This window comes from Bactrocera dorsalis, chromosome 1, assembly GCF_023373825.1.
Source record: "Bactrocera dorsalis isolate Fly_Bdor chromosome 1, ASM2337382v1, whole genome shotgun sequence".
Classification (NCBI taxonomy): Eukaryota; Metazoa; Arthropoda; class Insecta; order Diptera; family Tephritidae; genus Bactrocera; species Bactrocera dorsalis.
The window spans coordinates 12,914,358-12,939,287 of record NC_064303.1 but is presented as its reverse complement, the minus strand read 5'-3'; the positions used below and the strand labels follow the sequence as shown (position 1 = coordinate 12,939,287).

Here is a 24,930-nt window from a genome sequence, read left to right as displayed (position 1 = left end):
GTTTGTTCAATTACCGAAGGAAATTAGAGATATATTGTTTCAATAACACATATTTTCAACTAATTCCGCCGGGTAAGCAATCAACTCAGCTGCTCAGCTGTCAGGTGATTCGCATAATCAATTACCCGGGGGTCAATTAAGCGGGGGATACTGTATTTATATATGGAACGTAAACAAATATCGAGTGAAAATTTAGAGATTGCAAAATATGTCTTCCAATAATATCGACTAAACTAGAGTAGCCTCCGATTAGAATGAGTGGAATTTGAGTTTTCAGCGAAAACTCGTTTGCAATGTGATTTAGTTTGACAGATAGCTGAAAACACAAGTTTAAGAGTGAAAACCATTTTTGCTACGAAAACATGTTTTTAATGTCGATACAGACATAATATTAGTAACAAATTTGTAACACACTTCGCATCACATATCGATAACATCGATAAAGAGAGTCATACCAAATGTCTCATGAAATTTGTTTTGTTTTATAAATCTTATCGATCCGGCAACTATACTTATCGATTGTTTTGCCATGTATTTTCAATCGAAAGAATTACCACTACCACCGCCTCTGGAGAAATATAAACAATGAAGAATTTCCAATTCGGTTTTCTTTTATCGTGTTGCACGAATTATTATCTAGAAAAAATTTAGGCGTTAGCGCGCTAAAAGTGTAATAAAAACACTAAATTAAAGGAATGAATTACAAGTGTAAAGTGCATTTGAAAGTGGCATAAAGAAAGTATGGGTAAAGAAGTGTCTGCTACTACAAAATACGGTAAGTGTTTTAATGGCCAGAACCACGTCACTTTGCCGAATAGATAACGATTTAAGCTATTTAATCATTTAGAAAATGATAAACCTTAATTGCTTTCGTTATATTCAGTTCTATAATAGAAATATATGAAGGAAAATAATACAATAGATGTGTATACAACAATGCCAAATGGCTAGCATAATAGGTGTATCGATTGATTGAATTTTCAATATTTACATACACAAGTAGCTATTTGAATATGCATATCTACAAATGCCAACGTTGGCTCGCCAGTCACGTAAAACATGATTAACCTGTAAACTCTGTGGGTTTTGTTTAGAAGTGGAGCTGCCGGTTAGATGCTGGCATCGTTTTGTTTTTGGTTGGTTGCCATTCGCAACGCTAATTCTGCTGTATTACATTACCATTAAATTGTTGCTCAATAACCGCGGCTTAGCTATTGTTTTACATCATCGAACGCTACTGGCCTACAAAAGATGTAAAAAGCTCTTTTGCAATACACTTTTTAAGTCAATTACTAATTAGCTGCAATTAGATTGAAGGGCTATTTGAAAGTTTATTAGGAAGTGGGGAGTCGATTATTAATGATTGTTGTACGACCTCCCTTCTCTTTAACGTATATGTACATATATGAACCATCTCATTAACAATGTTTGCCATAAATATCTCTAACAGTTTGTACGAGTTTACAACCGTTAATATATAAGATAGTGCAAAATGCAAATTTAAGCTGTATAAATCTCAATTCGTCCATTTTATTAAATAACTCCAAATAAGTATTAATAATTTTCAGCGTTGATGGTTTATTAAGTTTGCTGCGCAGTTTACACCCAGAAGTAAACATCGGAAACCCTACAAAAAATATAAATAATGGATCGGTGCGACGGGCTGTAGATTTAGCCATCTCCGTCTGTTCATTTATCTGATATCGTTCTGAAATGTTGCACCCGTCCTTCTCAAGAAGCAGCTCATTTGTTAAAATACCGATATCGGACCTCTACAGCGTACAGCTGTCATACGTTTCAACTGTTACCTAATTTTAGCTATGAATATATTCTTATGTACACTTTTCTAAAACTAAATTATCATATAATATCTTAATAAGTGTTTTAACTAAATACAAACGGAAATATTTACTTCTTATCAATTTGTGTACTTTTGATTTTCTTATCAAGAGGCATGTTCCGTATTTTTTTGCGGTAATTGCTAAGTACTTAACTTAGTCCATTCATATTTATGTTGATGTAAATAAGTTCTTTAGCTACATTCATATGTATAGAAATACCTACATATATGATTATTCACAAATAATTATAAAATTATATAATAGCTGAGTAAAAGGGCATGCCACGTATGTATATTTTTCTCAATGCTAAAGCTGCCTTAAGAATCAGCACCAAACAATTCACTTTCGCTGTTACTTGTAGGAGGGTTTGTTGCTCAGGGACGCCCGGTAAGCTTGCGCAGGTCAGACTAGTTCAGTTAGATTTTAGCATTCTGTAGGCTATTAACTGAGTACCGCAAGCTCAACAATCATCTGGTTTGGGTGTGCGCACATGCTACCGCCACTCTTTGTCTTAAATCAAAAGCTAAACGTAAAGCCAAGTAACAACAAGCTACAAGAAGAAGGTGTATGAAGTGGAGGGTAACAGGCAGCAAGGCAATCAAACAAAACAAGTGAACAACCAACCAAACAAGCCGCAGATTGTCCAAGTAAGCAACATTTGGCTTGTTGGCTCACATATCGCACCTACAAGCGTTCGGCTAAAACTCAGTAGCGGTCGGGAGACGTTGCTGTGCAGTTGAGTTGGCGCGCTTCTTCTATACTACAATCGAGTAGCATTGTGTTGAAAAATAATTTGTTTTCGTTTTGCTCGCATTATATTACGTATTTTTTTATTATTATTTATTTAATTTGATTGTCGACTTTTGTGTTTGTTTTTATCTGGTTAGTGGCTTATAATAAGTGTTTAAATTTTCGTAAAACATTTAAAAACATACATATTTACTTACAAACATATATTGACTGACGTGCAAAAAAGCAAACAACTTTTAACGCTGTTTACATATTAAAAAAAAATCATTTTCATAACAGCAAAAATGACGGTATACGACGAACTGTATGAGCGCCTCTCAAAGGTCGGTCAGGAGCATTTGCTTAAATTCTGGGATGAGTTGACACTCGATCAGCAGGAGATTTTGGTGCGTGATATAGACGAACTCAACCTGAAGGAATTGAAGTTATATTTTGAACGCGCCACAGCATCACTGCAAGAGAATGGCATTAAGCTGGATGATCGCATGCAACCAGTGCCCGAGGAGAACCTAGTTAGCATTGAGCGTACGGCCGAAGAACGTCTCAAGGCTTATGAAGCAGAGGGTATGCGTCAGATCAGCGCGGGACATGTTGCTGTCTTACTAATGGCTGGTGGACAAGGTAAATTTTATAACTTTTAAATGTTAAGTAAATCGTAAAATATGTAGCTAACATAATTTGGGTTTATTGTGTATTTATACCCTGAAGAAGGTAGTTTATTACTAGTACCTCAATTTTCGAGATATCGCTTTTAAACTCTGCACATGTCTTTTTCTTCACAAGAAGCTGCTCTTTTGTCGGAATCGCCGATATCGGACCACTTTGGCCTATAGCTGCCATACAAAGCTACCGATCAAAATCAAGTTCGTCTTTGGAAACTTTTTTATTTGACAAGGAATCTTCACGAAATTTAGCATAAATTATTATCCAAAGCAACTCTTCAATCTCCAAAGAAATTGTTTATATTGAACTCACTATAGCATATAGCTGTCATATAAACTGATCAATCAAAATCAAGATGCTATAAAAAATATGCACCTGTGAAGGGTATTCTAATTGCGGTAGTTAACGTTTTCCTTGTTTTTGTTACGAAACCGCACAAAGTGGAGTGTGTGTAAGATTTCATATTGGCTTGAGCTTATTGTACTCTTAAATGTATGTATGTATCTACATAATGCGTAAAATTATCTTTCGCGAATTTTCAAATTTGCGAAATTTTAAATTATAACAAAATCCAAGAGAGTAAAAGCTTTTTTTCGCCTAATGCACAATCAACCATGTAAACGGTTTAACTAAAAAAAAACCAACCGAGTTCGATATTTCTGCGCAACTGTGCTGTCGTGGCTGCTTTGTACGTGTGTGTGTATCCATGTGCCTTCGTTGGACCGTTAGCGCCTCGTTTTCAAAAAGCATATATAGTATACTTAAAAAAAAAGATAAATAAAATAATAATTAACTTGCCTGTCACGTAACCTCAAACAAACGTGAAACGAGAAATGCTCACAAAGAATACGCCTAAAAGTTACCGTAATATTCGAACCAGAAACCACTTTGTATATTCACTGTGGCATAGCCAAATACGATTGCTTTATGGTCTTTCTTTTAATTCACTTTTTATTTGCCCCTTCAAATCGAGTTTACCTTAAAGTAAGCTTAGTCATTTAAGAAGGCGCGCACAGACAATAATTTAATGGTTTCTTTGTTGCTTCAATAATAACAATGCAGTGAGTAATGTTATTAGAGTGCTTCGTTGGCAATCGATGGTTTAAACACGGATTTATTGTAGTTGCACATACCCGAAGACACCATTGTTTCTCTAAAGCTCAGGGTTTCGCTGTGGTTGTTGTTGTAATGCACAACCGAAATAGTTTTGGACTATTCTATTGTAACAATCTTGAGCTTTTATTATATGTGTTTTCTACATTTGTATAGAATCGACTCCTTATGTTAGGTTAGATTAGTTTCGATAGCTGATCTTCAAGATATCGATCGCATTGGTACTACTGTGTGTAGTTCTTTTTGAAACCCAAAAAATAACATATGTATCCGATCTTGTAAGTATCCGATCTTATAAGTCGACAAAGCGCTTTGACGCCAACACCAATCTAGACATTTAATTTCTATTCCCACCAGCACACCGGGATCTCTGAAATTTTGAGAGTCCAAGTATTTAAGCTTTGATCTCGCAAAGGCGGGCCAAGCAAGAAGGAAGTGTTTAGAGCATCATTATAAGTCTGGGTTCATTTGAGTATGTTCTCGCCTCATTTATAGTGGTTTTAAATCACTAACCACCAGCTAATTGTGTGACAAAGAGACTTTATAGGCAACTTTAAACTTAGTCGATCGATCAGTGGTGAGTGGTATTACTTGCCAAAAGGACCTAAACACCATTCATGGCGTGTTCGTAATCTCTGTATCTGAGGGTTGCTTCATAAGGTAGTAACTTCCGGTCTAAACTAGAGTAATGCATTTGTACTACTAGACACTGCTATTATACAACAATATTTATTTTTCGAAACTACACATTTGTTTAGTGTACTAAAAGTAGATGCAATTGTACTTTGATAACAATGAAGAGATAAAAAATTATGTACTTCGTTATTTTGTTTTTGTTAAGGAAATTGCGATGAACAGATAAAATAATACCATGATAAAATTGATTTTATTATACCCTGAACAAGGTATATTAAGTTTGCCACGATATTTGTAATCCCCAGTATGAAACGTCGGAGACCCTACCTTTGCATATATGCGGACCAGTCAGATCGGACTATTACAGATATAGCTGTCATACAAACTAACCGATCAAAGTCAAGTTATGCACATAGTTACTATAAGAAATGCACCTGGAAAGGGTATTAGATGCGGTGCAACCGAAGTTAACGTTTTTTCTACTTGAGTCTTAATTTAAGTTCCTTGAAGGTCAAGTAATGAACATTGTTAATGTTAAAAAGTCCACCAACTAGTACTTTAAAAATATAATTACTTCTAACTTCGAGTTAATTAGTAAATAATGTCATCTTTAATTGCATATAGATGCACCGTTATTCCTTTATCTAGTACATATGCATATTTACACACATGTACGTGTGTTTAGTCATTAATCATCTACAATGTAAAAATAACTCAAGGGCCTTGACTTATACTTATTTAATCCATTCTCGTACTTTCCCACCTACATACATACATATACATATGTATGTGTTTGTTGCTATCTGCAGCTCAGCATTCTTGTGTTACAAATAATATGCGATAATTACTAACACTTTGCAGCTCGTCGTAATAACAATTACAAGCATACTGCATACATAATTATGTACATTCTGATTTTTGTCTACACGTTCGATCAGTCAAAATTGTATGCCAACCAACTTTAAGCTAGAGCCCTATGAATATTTATGCAAGTTGGTGTGAATTAATGCATAAACGTCCACACACGCATATCTTTTAGCACAAACTATCATTAAGTATTTACGTCAACAGAAAACAAGAATTGATTTAAACCAAACAAACACGTTTTAAAGGTCAGCCAGCAGTGAAGCCGCCTTTTAGAGTTAAAAAAGAAACAATCAAAGTATTAAACTTAAGAAATATGCCCGTGTTTGTATGTAAAAGGTGTGGAAATCTTTTGAATTTTGGTTTAAAAAAGCTTACTCCTGCTCAAAAGAACTAACGGAAATTTTTTTATAACCTGAACTAGGTAGGTTATGTTTGCCACGAATTTGGTCCCCGTTTGTGACGTCGGAGACCATCTGAAATATATATACCTAATTATGATATATGTATATATCTATATTCAAGAAATATAACATGAATTATTGTTGTTGTAGCGGTAGAATTCTGCAGAGTTGACAGTCCTTGGCCGTATAAAGTATAAGGGACCGTTCCGTTTACATTGACTCGGCTGTCGTGGGAACGGCAGAAATTATTGTCCAAATGGTATAATCTCCGAGGTAATCGTTCAGAACCACCAAAGCAGACTTCTGGAGTTGCCATTCAAACGTTGTTTTTTTTTACAAAATTGTCAAATAAATTATTAGTGAAATGCGAAATTAAAACGTCAACATAATTTTAACTGACAGTGATGTTAAAAATATAATCATTCGTCATTTTTATATAATAGCACCTTGTTGACTTAAATTCAGCACCCTTTAATTCATAATTAATAAACACACTTTTCAAACGTTCGTTTCTTAATACTAATAAATATGCCTCTTGCACTCACTCCGCTCTCTCTTCCTCTTTTACCCTCTGCAGGCACCCGGTTGGGTTTCGCTCACCCAAAGGGTATGTACGACGTGGGTCTCCCATCGAATAAATCACTTTTTCGCTTACAAGCCGAACGCATACAGAAACTGGAGGAATTGGCTTACGCCGCCACCGGCAGTCGTGGCAACATCACATGGTACATCATGACATCGGAGCACACAATACAACCAACAAATGAATACTTCATGGCCAATAACTATTTCGGACTGAAAAGAGAGAATATCATCCTATTCGAACAGGGTTCATTGCCATGTTTCGATTATGATGGTCGCATTATATTGGATCAAAAGCATCGTGTTGCACGCGCACCCGACGGTAATGGTGGATTGTACCGGGCGCTGAAACAACAAGGCATTCTGGATGATATTAAAAAACGCGGCATCTTATATTTGCATGCGCATAGTGTGGATAATATATTGATTAAGGTAGCCGATCCGGTCTTTATCGGTTATTGTGTACAAGAGAATGCCGACTGTGCAGCCAAGGTGGTGGAGAAATCACATCCCAACGAAGCTATCGGTGTGGTCGCCATAGTGGATGGCAAAAATCAGGTGGTGGAGTATAGCGAAATATCAGCGAAAACCGCTGAAATGCGCAATCCCGACGGACGTTTAACCTTTAGCGCCGGCAATATATGCAATCATTTCTTTTCGGCAGCTTTCTTGCATCAAATTGGTGACACATATGAGAAAGAGTTGAAGTTGCACGTTGCCAAAAAGAAGATACCATTTGTGGATAATTCGGGCAAACGTATTACGCCAGAAAAGCCCAATGGCATCAAAATTGAAAAATTCGTATTCGACGTATTTGAGTTTGCGCAAAAATTCGTCGCTATGGAAGTGCCACGTCACATCGAGTTTAGCGCGCTGAAGAATGCCGACAGCGCTGGCAAGGATTGCCCAGCGACGGCACGCGCAGATTTAGCGCGTCTACATAAGCGTTATATTGAAGCCGCCGGTGGCATTGTGCATGGTGAGGAGTGTGAGATTTCGCCGTTTATAAGTTATGCTGGCGAAAACTTGGCGCCACTAGTGGCAAGCAAATCTTACACAAGCCCAGTTTACTTGCGTAGCAATCGCGACCCCTACCATGGACATCTGTGACTTGATTAGATGTTTTAGATATGTGAATATGCTGATAAATTTAAATAAGTAGTTGACTGATGTTAACTGTGTATGTACAGTTGTAAAAGCAGTTTATGCTAGATTTGTATAGTTTTTGTTATGATTTCCGTTAATTTAATATAAAAAAATGTATGTAAATTGTATTTAGAACAAAATTTATTGATCTGTAGACTGTGCGTTAAAAAATATTGTCTACAAATATTCTATTTAATACTTATTTTACAATCGAAATTAAAAAGCGTTTATGTAATAAAAAAAAAAAACACATTTGCTTAGCAAAAATTCAGAAAAAAACTGATGCTACTTAAAACTACTTTGATTTTCAACTTATTAATTATTCAGTTAGTAGTATTATTGTACGTAATTTTTTATTTTCTTTAATATTAGAACAACCATTTATAACTACTTATTACAACAATATTATACATACATATACACACATGTGAGTAAACATGTGTTTTTTATATGACTTTATGCTTTTACTTATTGCTCTTGTAAATTTTGAGGTTAAATATTATAAAGAAAATTAAAGTGCAATCTACATATATTAATAATCATGTACTACATACATATATACAATGCAATATTATGCAAAATAAAAAAAAATATATTATGAAAAGCAACAATATGTTCGTTCCGCAGATCTTTATTGCAATGATAGTAAGTGTCTTCTTATTCTGGAAGAAAAATACTTTTTGATGTTTGTATGAGCGTGTTTATAAGTCTCCACGAAACTTGTAAAACTATTAATTTACTTTTTAACCAAGCAGAAAATGCAGGCAATTCTTAAATTAATTCTTAAATTAAAATAAAATAGTACTAGCTTTAAAAAGTCCTAATTTATTAAAATTAAATTAATTTTAATTTTGTCTAAAGTGCGGAGAGAATGACAGTCATTACGACGCCATTTCCGGCAGTCCCTCGGAAAAAAGGTGCATCCGCGTTGTCAGCAGAATTTCTTTCAGGATCATCTGAAATAAAAATAAAAAATACGTGTTTTAGTAAACAGAGTAAACTAGGTATTGGACGAAGGAAAAAATGAAAATTGGATTTTTGGCAGACGTTTTTATAAAAAAAATTCATATTTCGATGAAAATTTCTCGACATTTTTTTTAAATAGTTGTAATTGAAAAAAAGAAATCCTTCGTTCAAGACCTTGTAAATGATATCTCGAAGACCTGTGTAAAATTTTATCAAGATCGGTTGAGTAGTTCACGAGAAATCTTGACAACCGTCTTTGAAAACATAGTTTTGAGAAAAACGCGTTTAAAGATTTAAGAGACAATAAAGGTGGGAATGTTTTTTTTGACTTACATCGAATCGTCGATTCCTAGGCCATAAAGTAGAGAACCTGCTGCAGTCAGGTCCAGGGCATCCTTTTGCTCCAGTCTATGGCGAATCCTGTCTTCACGAGCCTCGCTGGTAGATTTCTTTTTGGCTGCGGTCACCCGGCTTTCATCCATGTTTCGGGCATATTCATGGGAATTTGGACAAAGTTTTAGGTCCATACCGTGCATAATTATAAAAATGCTGATATCCCTTCATTGAAAATACAAGTAGCTATTAATGCAGCAATTTGACGATAATCGTTCAACCCAGCTGGAAGTATTTATCTTTACCAGAAAGAATTTTTTTTGATTTTTTTTTTTGCAAAAATTACTATTGTAATTTTGTTTAAAGTGCGGAGAGAATGCATAAATAAATTGTTTAATAATCGATAAATTTAACAAATGGCAACACCATAATTTCAAATGGTTACTCGTTCATAATGAATAATTCAGCTGGCAGCACTACACGACGAATGCCAAAATAGAATAGAAATAAAAAACGTAGCACAGAAAAGACGTGCATTTTTATAAGCGGCTGAAAAGAAATTATAAAATCTAGTAATTTTTAAAGACTGCAATATTTATACAATGGGCGGTGCACGAGCTCGTGGACGTGGACGCGGTCGAGGACGTGGTAGAGGCAAGAAGAAGGAGGTTTGTAAATTTCATTACAACATTTTGACATATCATTTTAAACGAATTGTAAATTTTTAGACACTTGATGGTATTGGAGCAAGTATAGCTGCCAACAGTGCACAAGACGATACCGAAAGTTCTAATCAACTACCCGATACTGTTGAAGATGTAACAATGCAAGAGGGTGTTAAAGAAAATGAAATTGATACGACAGTTCCGCCTGCACAAATGGAAACGGAAGATTTGACGGCAACTGCGACAACGCCTACTGCAGGACCACCTACCATACCAGCTGTGGCGATTGAAGAGCCTTTACAGCCGGCAACTGTTTTACCACAAACAAGTAAGTGCTGTTAACTGCTATATGCAAACATATTTTTGTTTATTAGTATATTTCTTTTTTTAGTTGATATGGAAGCTGATATCTCACAACTGGAAGCACCAACATTTACTACGATTTCACGCGGACCACCCGAACCCATGTTACGCCTCAAATGGGATCATAAAGTAAACTTGATCGGCGAAAAAGTGTTGAATCCTATGATACACTGTTGTGATCAATGTGACAAACCAATTCTGTTATACGGTCGCATGATACCGTGTAAGCACGTATTCTGCTTGAAATGTGCACGTTCGGAACCAATAAAGATTTGTCCGCGCTGTAATGATAAGGTGTTGCGCGTTGAACAATCTGGCTTGGGCACAGTTTTTATGTGTACACATGGTGGTAGTCGTTATGGCAATACCGGTTGTAGACGTACATATTTGTCACAACGCGATCTACAAGCGCATATCAATCATAGACATATTACACAGCCAGCGGTAATAGCACAACAACCACCACAAAGTATACCTGCTAATGCTATAAGTGGAGGCGTCAGTGAATTAAAGACATCATCATCAGCTGCTGATGTGAATATGGAGACGGTATTCAAGAGTGTCAGCGGCAATGTACAACGAAAAGTGAGCACAACTAACGTACTTCCTCTACAGTATTACCTAAATTAAATTAAAATGTATATATATATTAAATTTTTTACACATAAGCTTTCGGAGTCGTCTAACAGTACTACTACAATACAAGCGCCATCAGCTTTGTTAACACAACGACGTGCCACTACCATAGGCAATATACCACCGCCCGGCTCCGTTAGCTCAACATCCACACAAGGTTCTACACATTCGCATTCCTCCTTAACGCAGGCCAATCTAGCGCGCATTAACACGGCAAACGAACAAAATTGTCATCAAGGCAAGGTGGCGCTACATCAAACATTAAAGAAGACGCCTATAACACAGTCGCATCATCAACCACCTGAAAGTGTAGCCGATGCTTCCTATTATAGTAGCGTACTAAACTCCTTTGGCAGCAATGATGTCGAACAAAGTGGCGGTGGTAGTGGTAATATAACGTCGACATCACAAACCAACTGTGCAGCAACACAAAACACTTGGCAATCAAATCAGTACTATAGATGAATGGTAAATATTAACAAAAAGCGTCTGGCATTTGTGACTGCAACCAAGGCGAGGCAATGATAATGCCACATACATACATACATATATATGGATAGCTGATGGTGACCAATGATGTTTGTTATTTTTTATAAGAATTAGCGTTAAACACTATCAGATAATCATAAGACAAAAAAAAAATACCAATATCGATATTATGTGAATAATATCTAAAAAAAAATGACATTCAAACAGCTGTTGGCAATTCATGTAACACCGTTCTTCGACTTTGTTTACGAATAAATAGTTTGTCGTTCTAATAGAAATATCCAAATCTTAATAAATTTTAAATGTTCGTTGGCCGAACTTTTAATTTAATATTTATAATATAATGCACCGGTTGTCTTGTTTAAAATATACAATAACAATTATTTTTGGAGTATATATTAAATTTTATGTGTAATGTGTGTTCTTTTAAAATGCTTTTTCATGGAAGCAGCTGTGCGGTAAATATTTATGTGTATCTAAACAAACTTTTGTTTGTCATTATGATGTACATACATAGTGTTTGCTTATGGGAATATTCTAACAAGTACCAAAATTGTAATAAATTGTACATTTAACTTAGCAATAACTCTCGAAAGAAAATCACTTTTCAATTTTCCAATAAAAACACGGCTTGTCAATGAGGAACTTCCTTATATTTTTTTATATGTAGCTTTTCAAACTGATTGATGCACTCAATGCATGCGTATTAATAGTTTTATTTTGCAAATAAGTTATAGGCAATTTTTTTACATGTTCCAACAAACTTAGTTATTTAAGAAGTAAAAAAGAAATACATATCACGGATGTTCTCTCTCTTATAACATTAAGATGCTTAACTGTCACGGGTAAATCGAAAAGGCAACCTACATGCATACAGCGCTATACATATGGAGATATATGTATATATGTACATATATATTTTTTTTATGCTCGTTGACAAGTCCGTTATGTGTTATCTCACTTTCGAACGTGTAATTGTAAACACATCTATTTGATTTCTTTCTCTTTAAATATAAGGTATTGTGATGTACTCTATTCAAAACAATATCGCTTTATTTTTCGTTTTTTTTTTTTACAAGTAGACCGCTCCCAGTTTATTCACATTTACCACTGCTAAGAATGTAACTAAACTTCTTAAGTGTGCATTCAATTTGTGGTGCGTCTTTTTCATACGAGTGTTTACATATACATACATATATATATATTATTATTCGTGAAAAACAAAATACCAATTTACTTTGTAACGCCTTTATATTAATATACCTACTGCTTAGACGTACCGCTCAGGTCGATTAGGGCGTCACTCATTGTCGTATTCGTATCTGTATTTACATCATTCCTAGGCGGTGGCGCCGGCATTGGTATCGCTATCGTACTCATTGTACTGATCATACGCGGTTCTGCACGTACACTCGTTATAGGTGACGAAATGTTAGCGCTAATATGCTGTGATTTGCCCATAAAAGAGGGATTTAGTAATGCCTCTGGGCTAACATGCTCTGGTGCATGTTGTTGTGTATGTCCATGACCGTGTGGGTGACTATGACTATGCCCATGACCATGGCTATGATGTCCATGCTGTTGACTGTGATGATGTTGGTGTTTCTGATGATGATGATGATGATGCCCTGACATAGGCGCTCCACCAGTGCTGACTGTTGGAAACGATTTCGGCAATTGATTATGCCGCGCTGCATCTGTAGATTTTAAGCGTTCACTCAATGCTTTTAGGGCGATTTGTCTGCAAACACAAAGAAAAAATTCAGTTCAATTAGGTATAAGTCATTTTGTACTTGCATACCTTCGTCGTTCTATATCATGTGCATCTGCACCAGGTATTTGTATGGATACTGAAGACAAACTTCCAGCTAGAGAAGATGCACGTGGTGGCGCTGGTGTTTTGACAATGCCCAATCTTAAGCAACATATATAGATGGGATTTACCAGAATACTAATTACAGGCTGCATGACATTTGGAAAGAAACTGGCAAATGTAAAACTTTCAGAGCTATCACCACGCCCATTTGGATGCCATTGATAGAAGCGCAAATAAACCCATGCCACAATAAGTCCGGAACCGAACATTGTTGGATATGTACCATCCAATAATTTAATTGCCCACATAAGAATTGACGCCACCAACACAGTTAAGGGTACGTTTCTATAAATCATATGACAGTAATTCTTTACAATAAACTAAAGCTTCATAATTACCTATTAGTTAATTTGCCCCACCGCGTTTTGAAAATTAAATGATCGGGCATTATTTGTCGTACTGCTACACAAATACCTGCTACGTAGCCGGCCAGTCCATGAATGTGTACGTCGAAGAGTATACTTTCATTATCGGTCACAACAAAATACAACAGATAATATATTGTTGTAAGTATGGATACACCAAAATTTGTTAGAGCAAAAAACTTGAACATTTCCAATTGTCCCCATAATGGTTCCAACATTTTGCCACATAGTCCCACGGTGACGACATCGACAATCACTTCCCACCAATGTAATTCAATAAAACAAAATGTAAATGCTGTCCATATCCAGAACTCAGCATTTGGAAGTATTTTGCCTGGAGTGACACTCAACAACCGCACAGCGGTCTCCGAGTACGAGAGTAAATATCCAAAGCCAGTGACCACACAGATAAGCGTAATAACAGGCGATGTGTTGTGCAGCAAAGCTGAAAACTGTTGTTGCAGATATTGTACATTTCGATGGTACGCCGACATTATGGTTTACGGTATGAATACCACTTTTCTGCACAAAAATTGAACTTTTTCAAAACATTGATATTAAAAATTCTAATAAAATTGTTGCTTCCTAAATAAAAATTGTATGTGATTCCTTAACAAAAGTAAAATGATTAATGAGGTTGCCGTATTTTGTAATATAATTTATGCATATTGGGTATTCGGTTTTGATTATAATTTAAATAATTTGTGATAAGCTGTAATTAAATAAAATTTCGATTTTTGCAGTTATTTTTTTTTATTTGTTAGAATATAAGAATCCTGTTTACTAGAGAGGGTTAGTAAAATAATATAGCAAAAATTTGATAATAAAAAATACGATTTCTTTTTCACTTGTGTTCCCCTGTATACTTTGTACAATATTTGAACCAAGAGAAATAAATTCAAATATTTTTGATTTTAATTGTTTTTTAGGAAATACAAATAGCTGTATTATTGTACAAATGAAGAAATAATATTCGTTAATATTGCAAATATTAGATATAACTTTGTTAAATAAATGCCTTTATATAAATATTACGATGGGCTGAGTTAGATATAGCCATGGCCGTTTGTATGTATGAACATATATACATATATACGCGATATACAAGTATGCCAGTGCCTTAGTTTTTGAGATATTGATCTGACATTTTGCATACGGAGTTTTCTCCACAAGTAGCTCCTTTTTTGTGGGAATCGTTGATATGGAACCACTATAAGATATGGCTGCTACAAAAACTGAACAATCAAAATCATATCCTTGTTTAGAAAACTTTTTGTTTCGCAAGTTATCTTCACGAAATTTGTAACGGGTTAAAGTCCAGGGTAACGGTAAAATTTCTAATTCCAGATTGGACAACTACTGCATATATGTACATATCTAGCTGCCCTAGTTTTTCTGTGATCACAGGATATTATTTCACATATGCATGTATGTAAAATTTCCCGGCGCTTTTTTTGGCACTCCTCCACACAATCCACTCACATTATTGTGTAATTTCATTATTCATAAATTTCATTATTAAAACATATTTTTTAGATTTTACGATTTTTTATTAAATTTTAAAACTTTTGTTTTTCTTCATTTTATTACAACTTAATATTAAATGTCTAGCTTTATTATTATAACTTCATTTCGCTTCTGTATAAATTAACTATTATGTAGATCTTAATATTATTACATATCATTACATTAATTGTTTGCCCTGACTGAATTTATAGCTAGACAACCACATGATAAGCGTTGTGAAAACATTTAAGCTGTTGCAGTAACGCACACACAATTAACATAATAATTGAAATAATATTAAATTTAACATAAAGAAAGTCTATTATTTGTTTGTATGAAGTTTAATATGTTACTGTTCTTGTTGTTACTTCCATATCACCGCGTTCACACAGCAATGGATTCGTTGCGATCTCGCAAATAAATGTAAAAAAAATACACATTTACAAATTTTGAAAGAAAAATCTAAAAACGACCATAAAATTGGACGCAATTGGTATTAAAAAATCATAATAATGATGACAGAGCCAACTCCTTGGTTTTTATGTGGAAATGTTTGATGTGTGCAATTTGTGAGGCGAGTTAAGGACTTGAAAGTATGTTGAATTTTGAGTTCAACTCTGCCCGTACAGGCGTAAATCTTACATTCAATGATGGAACAAATGTCTGGAAACAAGTAACAGTACATATGTAGCGGTAGTCGTTGGGCTCAAAGCAAACGCTTACTTCGAGTGAGTTATATATCTCATAAATAACATCGTTTAATTAATGTACAAAGCACCAACAACTTAAAACAGTAAAGTGCCCATGCCACCCATTTCAGATTGCTCCTTAACGAAGATTTCGAAGTATTGATAGATGATGGTTACAGCCAGCAGAATACCGGTACCTGAGCCAATGGCACCCAAAAAGTCAGCCATGACAGACAGCGCACCAATGCAGAGACCACCAAACGCGGCCGCTGTTGGGATATAACGGTTCAGTTCGTGGATCATGGAGTTTTCACGATGGCCACGCATTACCATGTGTTGTTCCTTCAATTGCTTGGCAACCTATAACAATTGATAAAAAAATATATAATAAATATTACATTAATAACTATACAGTAAAAAATAATAAATTCGGTAATGATATAAACTTACATCCTTGGCTGAGCTACCAGACACATCGATCCATGTTTTCGAGAAGAAGGCACAAGATCCCAACATGAAGACAATGTACAAAATAGCGTGTATCGGATCGGTTAAGATGTGTCCTACACTTTCTGGTGGCGACAGGTAGTAGCACAGACCGCCAATTGGGTAGGAGCGAGCTGGGCCGCCACCACCAACATCAGCCCATACGCCGAGTAGATTGATGAAGACATTGCCTTGGAATTTGACAGCCAACATTTGGGAGATGACATACAAGTTAGAAACTAAGGCCGATTGTAGAATGATTGGAATGTTGGAGGTGTAGAAAAGCTTAATGGGGTAACTACTGTATTGTCCACGGTAACGTGCCGACTTCACGGGCAAATCCACGCGGAAACCTTGGAAGTATATGACAACGGCGAACACCAAGATTGTAGCCAATAAATTCATCAAATTTGGCAAATTCTGACGATAGAAAGCTTCGCGCAAAGCACGCACTTTATCGTTGCGTGTGGCCATCAAATGGAATAAAGCAATTACGGCGCCTTCAAATTCAGTGCCACGTCCTGTTGTGACTGTTGTCGGTGAGAATGCCTTCCACACAATTGTCTCGCAAATATTGGTAGCAATGAAAAGTGAAATACCGGATCCCAAACCGTAACCTTTTTGCAGCAATTCATCAAGTAAGAGCACAATCAAACCGGCAGCAAAGAGTTGAATGATAATCAACAAACAAACACCAGCGCCAATTTCTGAAGGATCTCCGTACATGCCAGTCATGACGTACACAATAGCTTGACCAATTGTGATAACCATGCCGAACAATTTTTGTGCACCGTTGAACAATGCACGATCTTTGGGCGTATCACCGACCTCAATGATTTTGGCACCCGCCAGCAGCTGCATAATCAAACCAGACGTCACAATTGGTGAAATACCAAGTTCCATAAGAGTACCACGGTTAGAAGCCAAGATCACACGAATCCAGTAGAATGGATCAGCTGAGTCTGAGCTCATAATGCCGAAAAGCGGGATTTGGCAACAAACCAAGAAGATGAATAGTGTTATAGCAGTCCATAGCACCTTCTCCCTGAATTGAATCTAATGGAAAATAAAATAAAAAATTATGTTAGTTGTGTTATTGGACCAACTAATTGGTGATGAATTAAATTATTGGAAAAAGGTATAAAATTATGTTAGTTAAGTTATTGGTCTTATTATATTATAATACATAAATCTAAGCCATTTAAGATTAACCTAGTTTTTTTTTAAACTACGTATGCAAAGGCGATTTGATAAGGTCATTTTTCATTCTCTTTCCCTCTCTCTCTCACTATCAAACACTTTAACGTGAAGATCTTTTATTTTTTTTGATAGGTTTATGTTATTTCTTTACTACGTCGGCAACGTGAAATTTGCTGGAGAAATCGTTGCCGACGACGAACGATGACGTTTATTCGGCAAAGCCGAGCAGCAAACAAATCTGTGGCACACGTAGCGCACAAACTGTCAAAATCTGACACTTGTGGCAGCGAAATACAACTTCGTTTATACAAAGTCATATGAAGTAGGCAACAAAAAATAAAAGAAATAGTTTGTCCAAAATATGAAATTCGGTCTACTTACATATTTATAAAATTTTTGGAAAAAATATGAAATATAAGAAAAGGCAATTATTTATAATGAGAATGCTGATTGCACACAAAAGCAAAGGTATTGAAAATTCAGTGACCGTGAGAATATTTGCCCTAGCGAAAATATGATTTTACAGCATTTTTATGTTGAATTTATACTTAATTACTTATATTAAATGCTTGCGTGGCTGCTGCAATCAAACACTAATAGGAGCATATTCTAATATATATACATAATTTCGATCAAAGTTTTTGGTTTAATTGAAGAAATTTGTTTTTAAAAATGTTTCTAGTAATATAGCAAAGTTAATTTCTTCTATTTTATTTATAACTTACCTTTCGCTCCGGCTTGGCGATTTCCGGGAGTATGCTGCAGAATGGCTTAATAACTTCGAGGAATTTTACTGCAAATCAGAGAAAACCCAAATTTTAATATATTTTTTCTTTACTCAAATTGCATTTAATAATATAGCAGTATTCCATATTAACACAATGAGCCATTATTAAGTTTATTTTACGAAGACACCCGAATTTGTATACGTAAGCAAATGTATAACGATATTTATTCCTTTCACTCTACCGCTAGTACGATGAAAGCTATAGAGAAGCGAAAGCACCGCACCTTCCACCACCTTCACAAATGCTTTGTATGAAACCACTTCATAATTTTAATATTGTAATTTTTAACCGAAACACATTTATAATTAAAGTTTATTTGACGCGAATTTACTTACTTCCCATTGTGGCGCTTTATTTCCGTGTGTACCTAACAATTAAATTAATGCAGTTCTTCCGAAAATGCACAGAACTCAAACTTTCCAATTCAAACACCAATAAGCGTAAACACACGTCCACCGCAATCAAATTTCTCAAATGAATGAACGAACGAATCACAAATGAACAAGAAACGAAATCTTTGCTATGCGCTGTCGACTTTTACGAGCGATTTGCAGTGTTGTAATAAATAAGTAGCGAACGAAAGAAGAAGAAATGTCAAACAAAACTGTTTTGTAAATGAAATAATATTTATAAAATAAAGTTGAAGCTATGCAGTACAGTGTAGTAGCGAGAAATTTTAACAACGCACAAACTAATTATTGTGTAAAAATTTTTGTAGCTGCAAATTTAATTCATTTTACCAAGTCAAACTACAATTATTTTGATTACACTAAAACTTAGTTAAGCACCTTTGCAACCCGTAGCTGTGCGCTGTCAAACCATTCGTGTCTAATGTCGCATGTAGCTGCTCTCTTTCCACTTTCGGTGTATGTAATGCCTTTGGTATGAGCGGCTGTCAAATGTTACACGTCTGACAAGCACTGTTCACGTGACGAATTTTCAGTGCTTCCAATTGGCTGACAACAAAATGTCAAACTGCACTGTGGGAAAAATTCCAATAAGAAATTTTTTAAAAAACTACTTGGGATATGTGGAGCACAGTGAAGCTTCTGCAATTATAACTACGTTGAACTATAAGAACAGCTACAAGTGTTTGTAGTAATTCTCAATAAATAAATCATTTTGTACTAAAAAGTTTATTTTGAAAATATTATTTGCAACATTAATAATACATTTTTCTTTACGATTCTATTATTTTTATAAAAGAACTCACAGCTTTTAAACTGTTCATTTTTTATTTGTGTATCTAAAGAATACTCGTTGGAGTGGGTCGGGTTTGACAGATATAGGAATTTGGTGCATTCATTTTTTTTAATTAATTTTTAATTATTTTTGAATATTTTCTATTAAAATTTTTAAGTATTATATTTATTTGTATATACATATATATATATATTTTTTATAGATTTTCTTGTAAATCTATAATATTGTATTTTATTTTTACATTTTTATAAATAAATTTAAAAAATATTCTTTTTTTAATAATGTTTTTGATGTTTTTGTTCCCATTTTTTTGTAATATATTTTTTTTTATTTTTACACGCATTATAAATTATTTTACCATTTATATAAAATTTTATATCCTCTCAATTCAACTCCAAAATCGATAATGTAAATCGTGCGTAATCGTGGAGTTCACTTAGTTTCCCCCACCACTAATAAAGTGCAATATTTTTCTGATAAGATCAGCTGCATTTCCTGCTGTTCAAAATCTGTTATTATTGTCAATACAAATCGATTTAAAGTAAAAATACATCGATTTAAAGTAAAAACTAAGTATATACTAACGAAAAACCATTAAAGGTGGCGCATTCAACAAAACCGTCATAAATAATGAGTATCGATGACGTGATTTACGTCCTTTGCCTACTCGGTTGCATTGGTGCGGGACATTACGTCAAGAAGATAGGCGATGAAACACAACGAAAATTTATCAGCACCGGTCTCGGCTTGCTGGTGGTGTTTATTGCATCGGGTTACCATGCACTACACTGCATTATATCGACAACGATTGGCGCGCTCGTAGTTATCCATATGCACCCAAGGTATTATTAACCTTTGAACTTAACTATGCTTAAATGTATTCATTTAACGATTTTGTTCGCTTACTTTTAGTCGTTGCCATTTGATTACATTTTGTTTAATGTTCGGCTATTTGGTATTCTTCCGCTTAGTGCACGTATTTGGTTTGCCAAATTATCCTGGACACACCAATATGATACAAATGATATTAACATTAAAGGTATGTAATATACGTGTGTGTGTTTATAAATTAGTTTTAGTTATATACGCTAACTACTGTATATGAAATCTAAATTAGGTTTCGGGTGTTGCTTTTGAGAAAACGGCTGCTTGGAAAAAGTTACGACAGCGTGATAAAGCAATTGCCGAAAGGAAGAGCGGTGAAGATACAGCCGGCACTGAGCCACTTGTGGAAGTAACAGACTATGATGTGGAATTGCAGGATATAGGATTTGCTGAGATCTTCCACTATTGCTTCAACTACATAGGAGTATTGACAGGTATGAGCATACTAATGCATTGCAGTGTAAATATATACATATACATACATGTATATATACATTTGTTACATATCAATTTCAGGTCCATATTACCGTTATCGCACATACCTCGATTACTTCGAGATGCCATTCAAAGATTATGCGCCGCATATAAGCGCAACAATAGAAAAGCTTAAATATGCCGGTCTCTATTGTTCACTGTATCTTGTAGCAAACTACATATGGCCCCTAGAGGTAAGCTATTGCGCATTTTATTAACCACTTACTTATGGAAATCTTCAATTCATATTTTTCAGTATGCTTTAAGTGAAGAATTTTATCAAGAGCGTTCATTTATATATCGGCTTATGTATGTGTGGCCAACATTTTTCACGTTCCGTATGCGTATTTACACCGGCTTGACGCTGAGCGAATGCGTCTGCACAATGGCTGGTTTTGGCGCTTACCCCGATGAAGCGGATGCCACAAATGGTGAAGGACCACGTAAGCAGTACGCACATTTGAGACGTGATGCCGACAAGCGTACTTACAATTTTACTACGATTGTAAATACGCGCGTGCGTAGCGTGGAGACTTGTTGGACCTTCCGTGAGGGCATGAAACACTGGAATATTTGCATACAGTATTGGTTGGCAGTGAATGTTTACAAATTATTCCCAAGCAAGCAGTACAGGTGCGTTGTTTTTGTAGTTCTAACTAAAAAGTCTTATTTTATAACTGTGTTAAATTATTTTTTAGAACTATCGTAACATTGCTTTGCTCAGCCTTCTGGCATGGCTTCCGTCCTGGGCACTATTTCTGCATCATGGGTGCGCCATTTTACGTTTCTTTGGAGGATATGTGGAACAAATTGGTGCGCAAGGATGCAACTGGACTACAACGTCAAATTATCGACATCCTCTTTTGGATAGCGAAATTCTTTGCTTTCAGCTATCTCGGCATCTCATTTCTATTAGCTTCGTTTTCGAATATTTGGAAATACTACAGTTCAGTATATCATATTGGTTATGTGGAATGGTGTGTCTTTATGGTATTGGGTAAATATCTGTTAAATTTGAAAAAGTCAGCCGAAAAGCGTCAACAAAAGCAAAAGGAGGTTGCAGAAAGCGAAAAGGAGCAAATGAAAAAAGTCGCATAAGTGCAGTAAACGGCCTTAGAAGTGTAGTACTAAAGTTTATATTTACATATATATGCGCTATATTAGTAACTATATACATGTGACATTATGCTATTATGTAGCTGATGACTACCAAAGTGTGTCCATAAATGGATTTTTACATAGCTTTATTGTGTATCGGTCAATTTGAAATGGTGTATCACCGTATTGAGCGTATATTAACTACTATGCCAACATTTCCAGTAGTTTAGTTTTTACTAACTAATGACTTTTATGCGTATCTAAGCACAAGTAATTACCAAAAATATATTATATTAAATAATATTGTTGTTGTAGATTAGAAGTATTCATTTGGTAATAATTCGAACTCTATTAGTTAGTTAAAGAGTGTAAAGCAGCTATACTCATATTTAGAGACTATTAGCACAATTTTTTTTACAGGTTACGAATGCAATTTCGATATTTTAGCTTTTTTATTTTGTTTTTTACAAATAAATTAAATTTAGTTTCTTCTATAATTGTTGTTTTTTTAAATTCGTGTTTTTTTATAGTTTTTACAATTTTTTTAATTTTCCTAAGCATTTGTAATTTTTTTAATTGTTATTTGTTTGTTTTTTACAAATAGATTTTTTATTTTTTTATTATAGTATTTTTGTTTTTTTTTTTTTCAAATTTGTTACTTGTATTTTTTTTTCAAATTTATTATTTTGTTTTTTTTTTTTATAAAAAATTAGTTTTAGATTTTTATAGGATTGTTTGCGTTATTTCAAATTTGTTATTTGGATTTTTTAATTTTTTTTTACAATTTACATATGTTATTTTTTTATACCTATATGTGATTTTTAATAGTATTTTTTAACAAATAAATTAATTTTTTTTTATTATAGATTTGGTTCTTTTTTCAAATTTGTTATTTTTACTTTTTTTAATTTTTGTTTACAATTTTGTTATGATATATTTTTATAATTTTTAATTTTTTTCCTCAAATTTATAATTTTTCTGTTGTTTTATTTACAAATAAATTAATTTTTATCTTTTTTGGTTTTGTTTGCTGTTTTCAAATTTGTTATTTTTTTTTACAATTTTGTTATGTTATTTTTTTTTTTTTATTTTTTTTTTTCAAATTTATTTTTTTTAATTTTTTTTGTTTGTTGTATTTTTATTTGTCAGTTTGATAAAAAATTGTACATTTAACTTTTTTTATATTTCTTATGTTTTGGCGAAGTAAACAAAAAAAATTAATAATATATAATTATTTTTAAGAGCAGCTTGCCATATATTTTTATTTTTGAATTATTCTACTTCCTATAGACTAAAGACTATAACCCTGACAATTTAGTTAAAATTTATAAGTAAAAAGTAAACTTTGTTTTTAAGATTGTACAATTGCGCACAATAAATTATCGTTCAATACTGGAAAAAATATATTTTAAGACTTTAATTATAAAAAAAATTAAATTAAATTATACTTTTTTTTATATTTTATTTTATTTTTAGCTATTTATTTTCTTGTTATATAAATACTATTTTTCAAATTAAATGCTGGAAAAAATATATTTTAAAATTTTAATTATTAAAAAAAATAAAGTAAATTATTAATTTTTTTTATATTTATTTAACTTTAATTTTTTATTTGTTTTTATTTCTATTTTTTTTATTAATTATTATATTTTTAATTTTTTTTATTTTTATTTTTTTTATTTTTTTTTTAATTTTTATTTATTTTTTTTTTTTATTTTGTTTTATTTTTTTTATTTTTATATTTTTTTATTTATTTATTTTTGATTATTACTATTATTTTTTCAAGCGAATTATTTTTTTGATATCTACAAGTTTTAAGAGGCTTTTAAACGTGTTTTACTATGAAACAATAAAAATCTGTTAAAAAACTTTATATAAAATTAGGAATTCAAACACTTGAACGCTTTTGTGGAATAATAGAATTTTATTTATTTCTTGTTGTTTTTGTAAAATTAAAATTGTATACATACCAAAGACTAAGATTCTAATAGCTTTCCTACATAATATGCGAACTCGCTTGAGTATATAAACTAAATTAACTAACGACTAAACGAACTAATGTTTGTATGTTTGCATAAACATATACATACATGTATGTATGTATGTATATAATATATAAATATATAGTATATTTCCGTATATATTAATATATTTATCAAATACTAACAGCTATTTTAATATGTACTTTATTTAATAAAATGAAATAAAATTCGTTGACTATACAAAATGCTTACAAAAACAAAAAAGTGAAAAATAAAAAAAATCAAATGTGAGATGCGATGCAATATTACTGTATTTAGTAGCGAATTTTAAAAATTATGCGTTGTAATTCGATTCAGGTATTCGACGTCAGCTCGAATTAACCGGCGAGTCATCTACATTTCGGCAAATGCCGCAACTGTTAATCCAACGCCTGACACCCACACATACATGCATAAACATGTATAAACATGCATGTATGTGCACATGTACTTTACAAAGTAGCACCAGTTGCAGTTATTTCACGCTTCACTATAATGGAATGTTGTGTTTGGTGAGCGTAAATAGATTTGAGACACCAGTTTATGGCATACCAGCATTCCTTTGCCGCGGCGGCGCTCACTTAGCAGTGCACAATCTCAAAATGGCAAGAGTTCCAGTGTTTAATGTTGACTCCAAGAAAAGGGGATGCAATTTGGCTTGCAAAAATATGTGAGGTTATAGTAGGAAAATGGGTGCAGCGTCATGCTGATGAAGGTTCATCTGGAATGAAGTGAGGAGAAAAAAAATTAGGAATTTAATAAAGAAATAAAATATAATAAAAAGTTAAAAATCTATGTATGTATGCATATCAAAATATAAAAAGAAAATATAATAAATAAAATATCGAAAGAACATACTATATAATAAAATTAAAAAATAAAATTAAA

At 33.6% G+C, this 24,930-nt stretch overlaps 6 protein-coding genes across 12 annotated transcripts in view; 3 read left to right on the top strand and 3 right to left on the bottom strand.

Annotated features, from left to right (window-relative positions):
- Window positions 1-539: 539 nt before the first annotated feature.
- Window positions 540-8,090, top strand: LOC105233954 (UDP-N-acetylhexosamine pyrophosphorylase). Of its 2 annotated transcripts, none has more exons than XM_011216132.3 (3): window positions 540-775; window positions 2,871-3,212; window positions 6,849-8,090. In XM_011216132.3, exons 1-3 carry the CDS (start codon window positions 742-744, stop codon window positions 7,961-7,963), a joined length of 1,491 nt encoding a protein of 496 aa, XP_011214434.2. In that variant the 5' UTR covers window positions 540-741; the 3' UTR covers window positions 7,964-8,090. The 2 variants fall into 2 exon arrangements, with proteins under 2 accessions (XP_011214434.2, XP_049302731.1); XM_049446774.1 differs by lacking the exon at window positions 540-775 and adding an exon at window positions 2,537-2,723.
- A 1,673-nt stretch (window positions 8,091-9,763) lies between these two features.
- LOC105233953 (E3 ubiquitin-protein ligase Hakai) lies at window positions 9,764-12,108 on the top strand. Its single transcript, XM_011216131.4, has 4 exons — window positions 9,764-9,966; window positions 10,027-10,291; window positions 10,355-10,911; window positions 10,996-12,108. Exons 1-4 carry the CDS (start codon window positions 9,901-9,903, stop codon window positions 11,425-11,427), a joined length of 1,320 nt encoding a protein of 439 aa, XP_011214433.2. The 5' UTR covers window positions 9,764-9,900; the 3' UTR covers window positions 11,428-12,108.
- A 43-nt stretch (window positions 12,109-12,151) lies between these two features.
- Window positions 12,152-14,325, bottom strand: LOC105233952 (transmembrane protein 115). The gene is made up of 3 exons (XM_011216130.4): window positions 13,666-14,325; window positions 13,253-13,612; window positions 12,152-13,192 (listed from the first exon to the last, which is right to left on the bottom strand). The coding sequence occupies exons 1-3, from the start codon at window positions 14,184-14,186 to the stop codon at window positions 12,715-12,717; spliced, it is 1,359 nt and encodes a 452-aa protein (XP_011214432.2). The 5' UTR covers window positions 14,187-14,325; the 3' UTR covers window positions 12,152-12,714.
- Window positions 14,326-15,220: 895 nt separating this feature from the next.
- On the bottom strand, window positions 15,221-18,857 carry LOC105233951 (protein transport protein Sec61 subunit alpha). The gene is made up of 4 exons (XM_011216129.4): window positions 18,697-18,857; window positions 18,299-18,366; window positions 16,338-17,429; window positions 15,221-16,247 (listed from the first exon to the last, which is right to left on the bottom strand). Exons 1-4 carry the CDS (start codon window positions 18,701-18,703, stop codon window positions 15,984-15,986), a joined length of 1,431 nt encoding a protein of 476 aa, XP_011214431.1. The 5' UTR covers window positions 18,704-18,857; the 3' UTR covers window positions 15,221-15,983.
- Window positions 18,858-19,963: 1,106 nt separating this feature from the next.
- Window positions 19,964-22,498, top strand: LOC105233950 (lysophospholipid acyltransferase 7). Its single transcript, XM_019993056.3, has 7 exons — window positions 19,964-20,105; window positions 20,165-20,406; window positions 20,477-20,603; window positions 20,682-20,883; window positions 20,966-21,117; window positions 21,180-21,556; window positions 21,622-22,498. The coding sequence occupies exons 2-7, from the start codon at window positions 20,195-20,197 to the stop codon at window positions 22,019-22,021; spliced, it is 1,470 nt and encodes a 489-aa protein (XP_019848615.2). The 5' UTR covers window positions 19,964-20,105; window positions 20,165-20,194; the 3' UTR covers window positions 22,022-22,498.
- Window positions 22,499-23,896: 1,398 nt separating this feature from the next.
- The window catches only part of LOC105233949 (putative uncharacterized protein DDB_G0286901), a 41,584-nt gene continuing 40,550 nt past the window's right edge, over window positions 23,897-24,930 (bottom strand). For 5 of the 6 annotated variants that reach the window (XM_049446090.1, XM_049445845.1, XM_049445945.1 and 2 more), the window contains exon 7: window positions 23,897-24,763. In XM_049446090.1, coding sequence (XP_049302047.1) covers window positions 24,744-24,763 — 20 coding nt within the window. In that variant the 3' untranslated portion in view covers window positions 23,897-24,743. The remainder of the gene's footprint in view (window positions 24,764-24,930) is intronic. The other variant, XR_007421181.1, reaches the window with a different exon arrangement.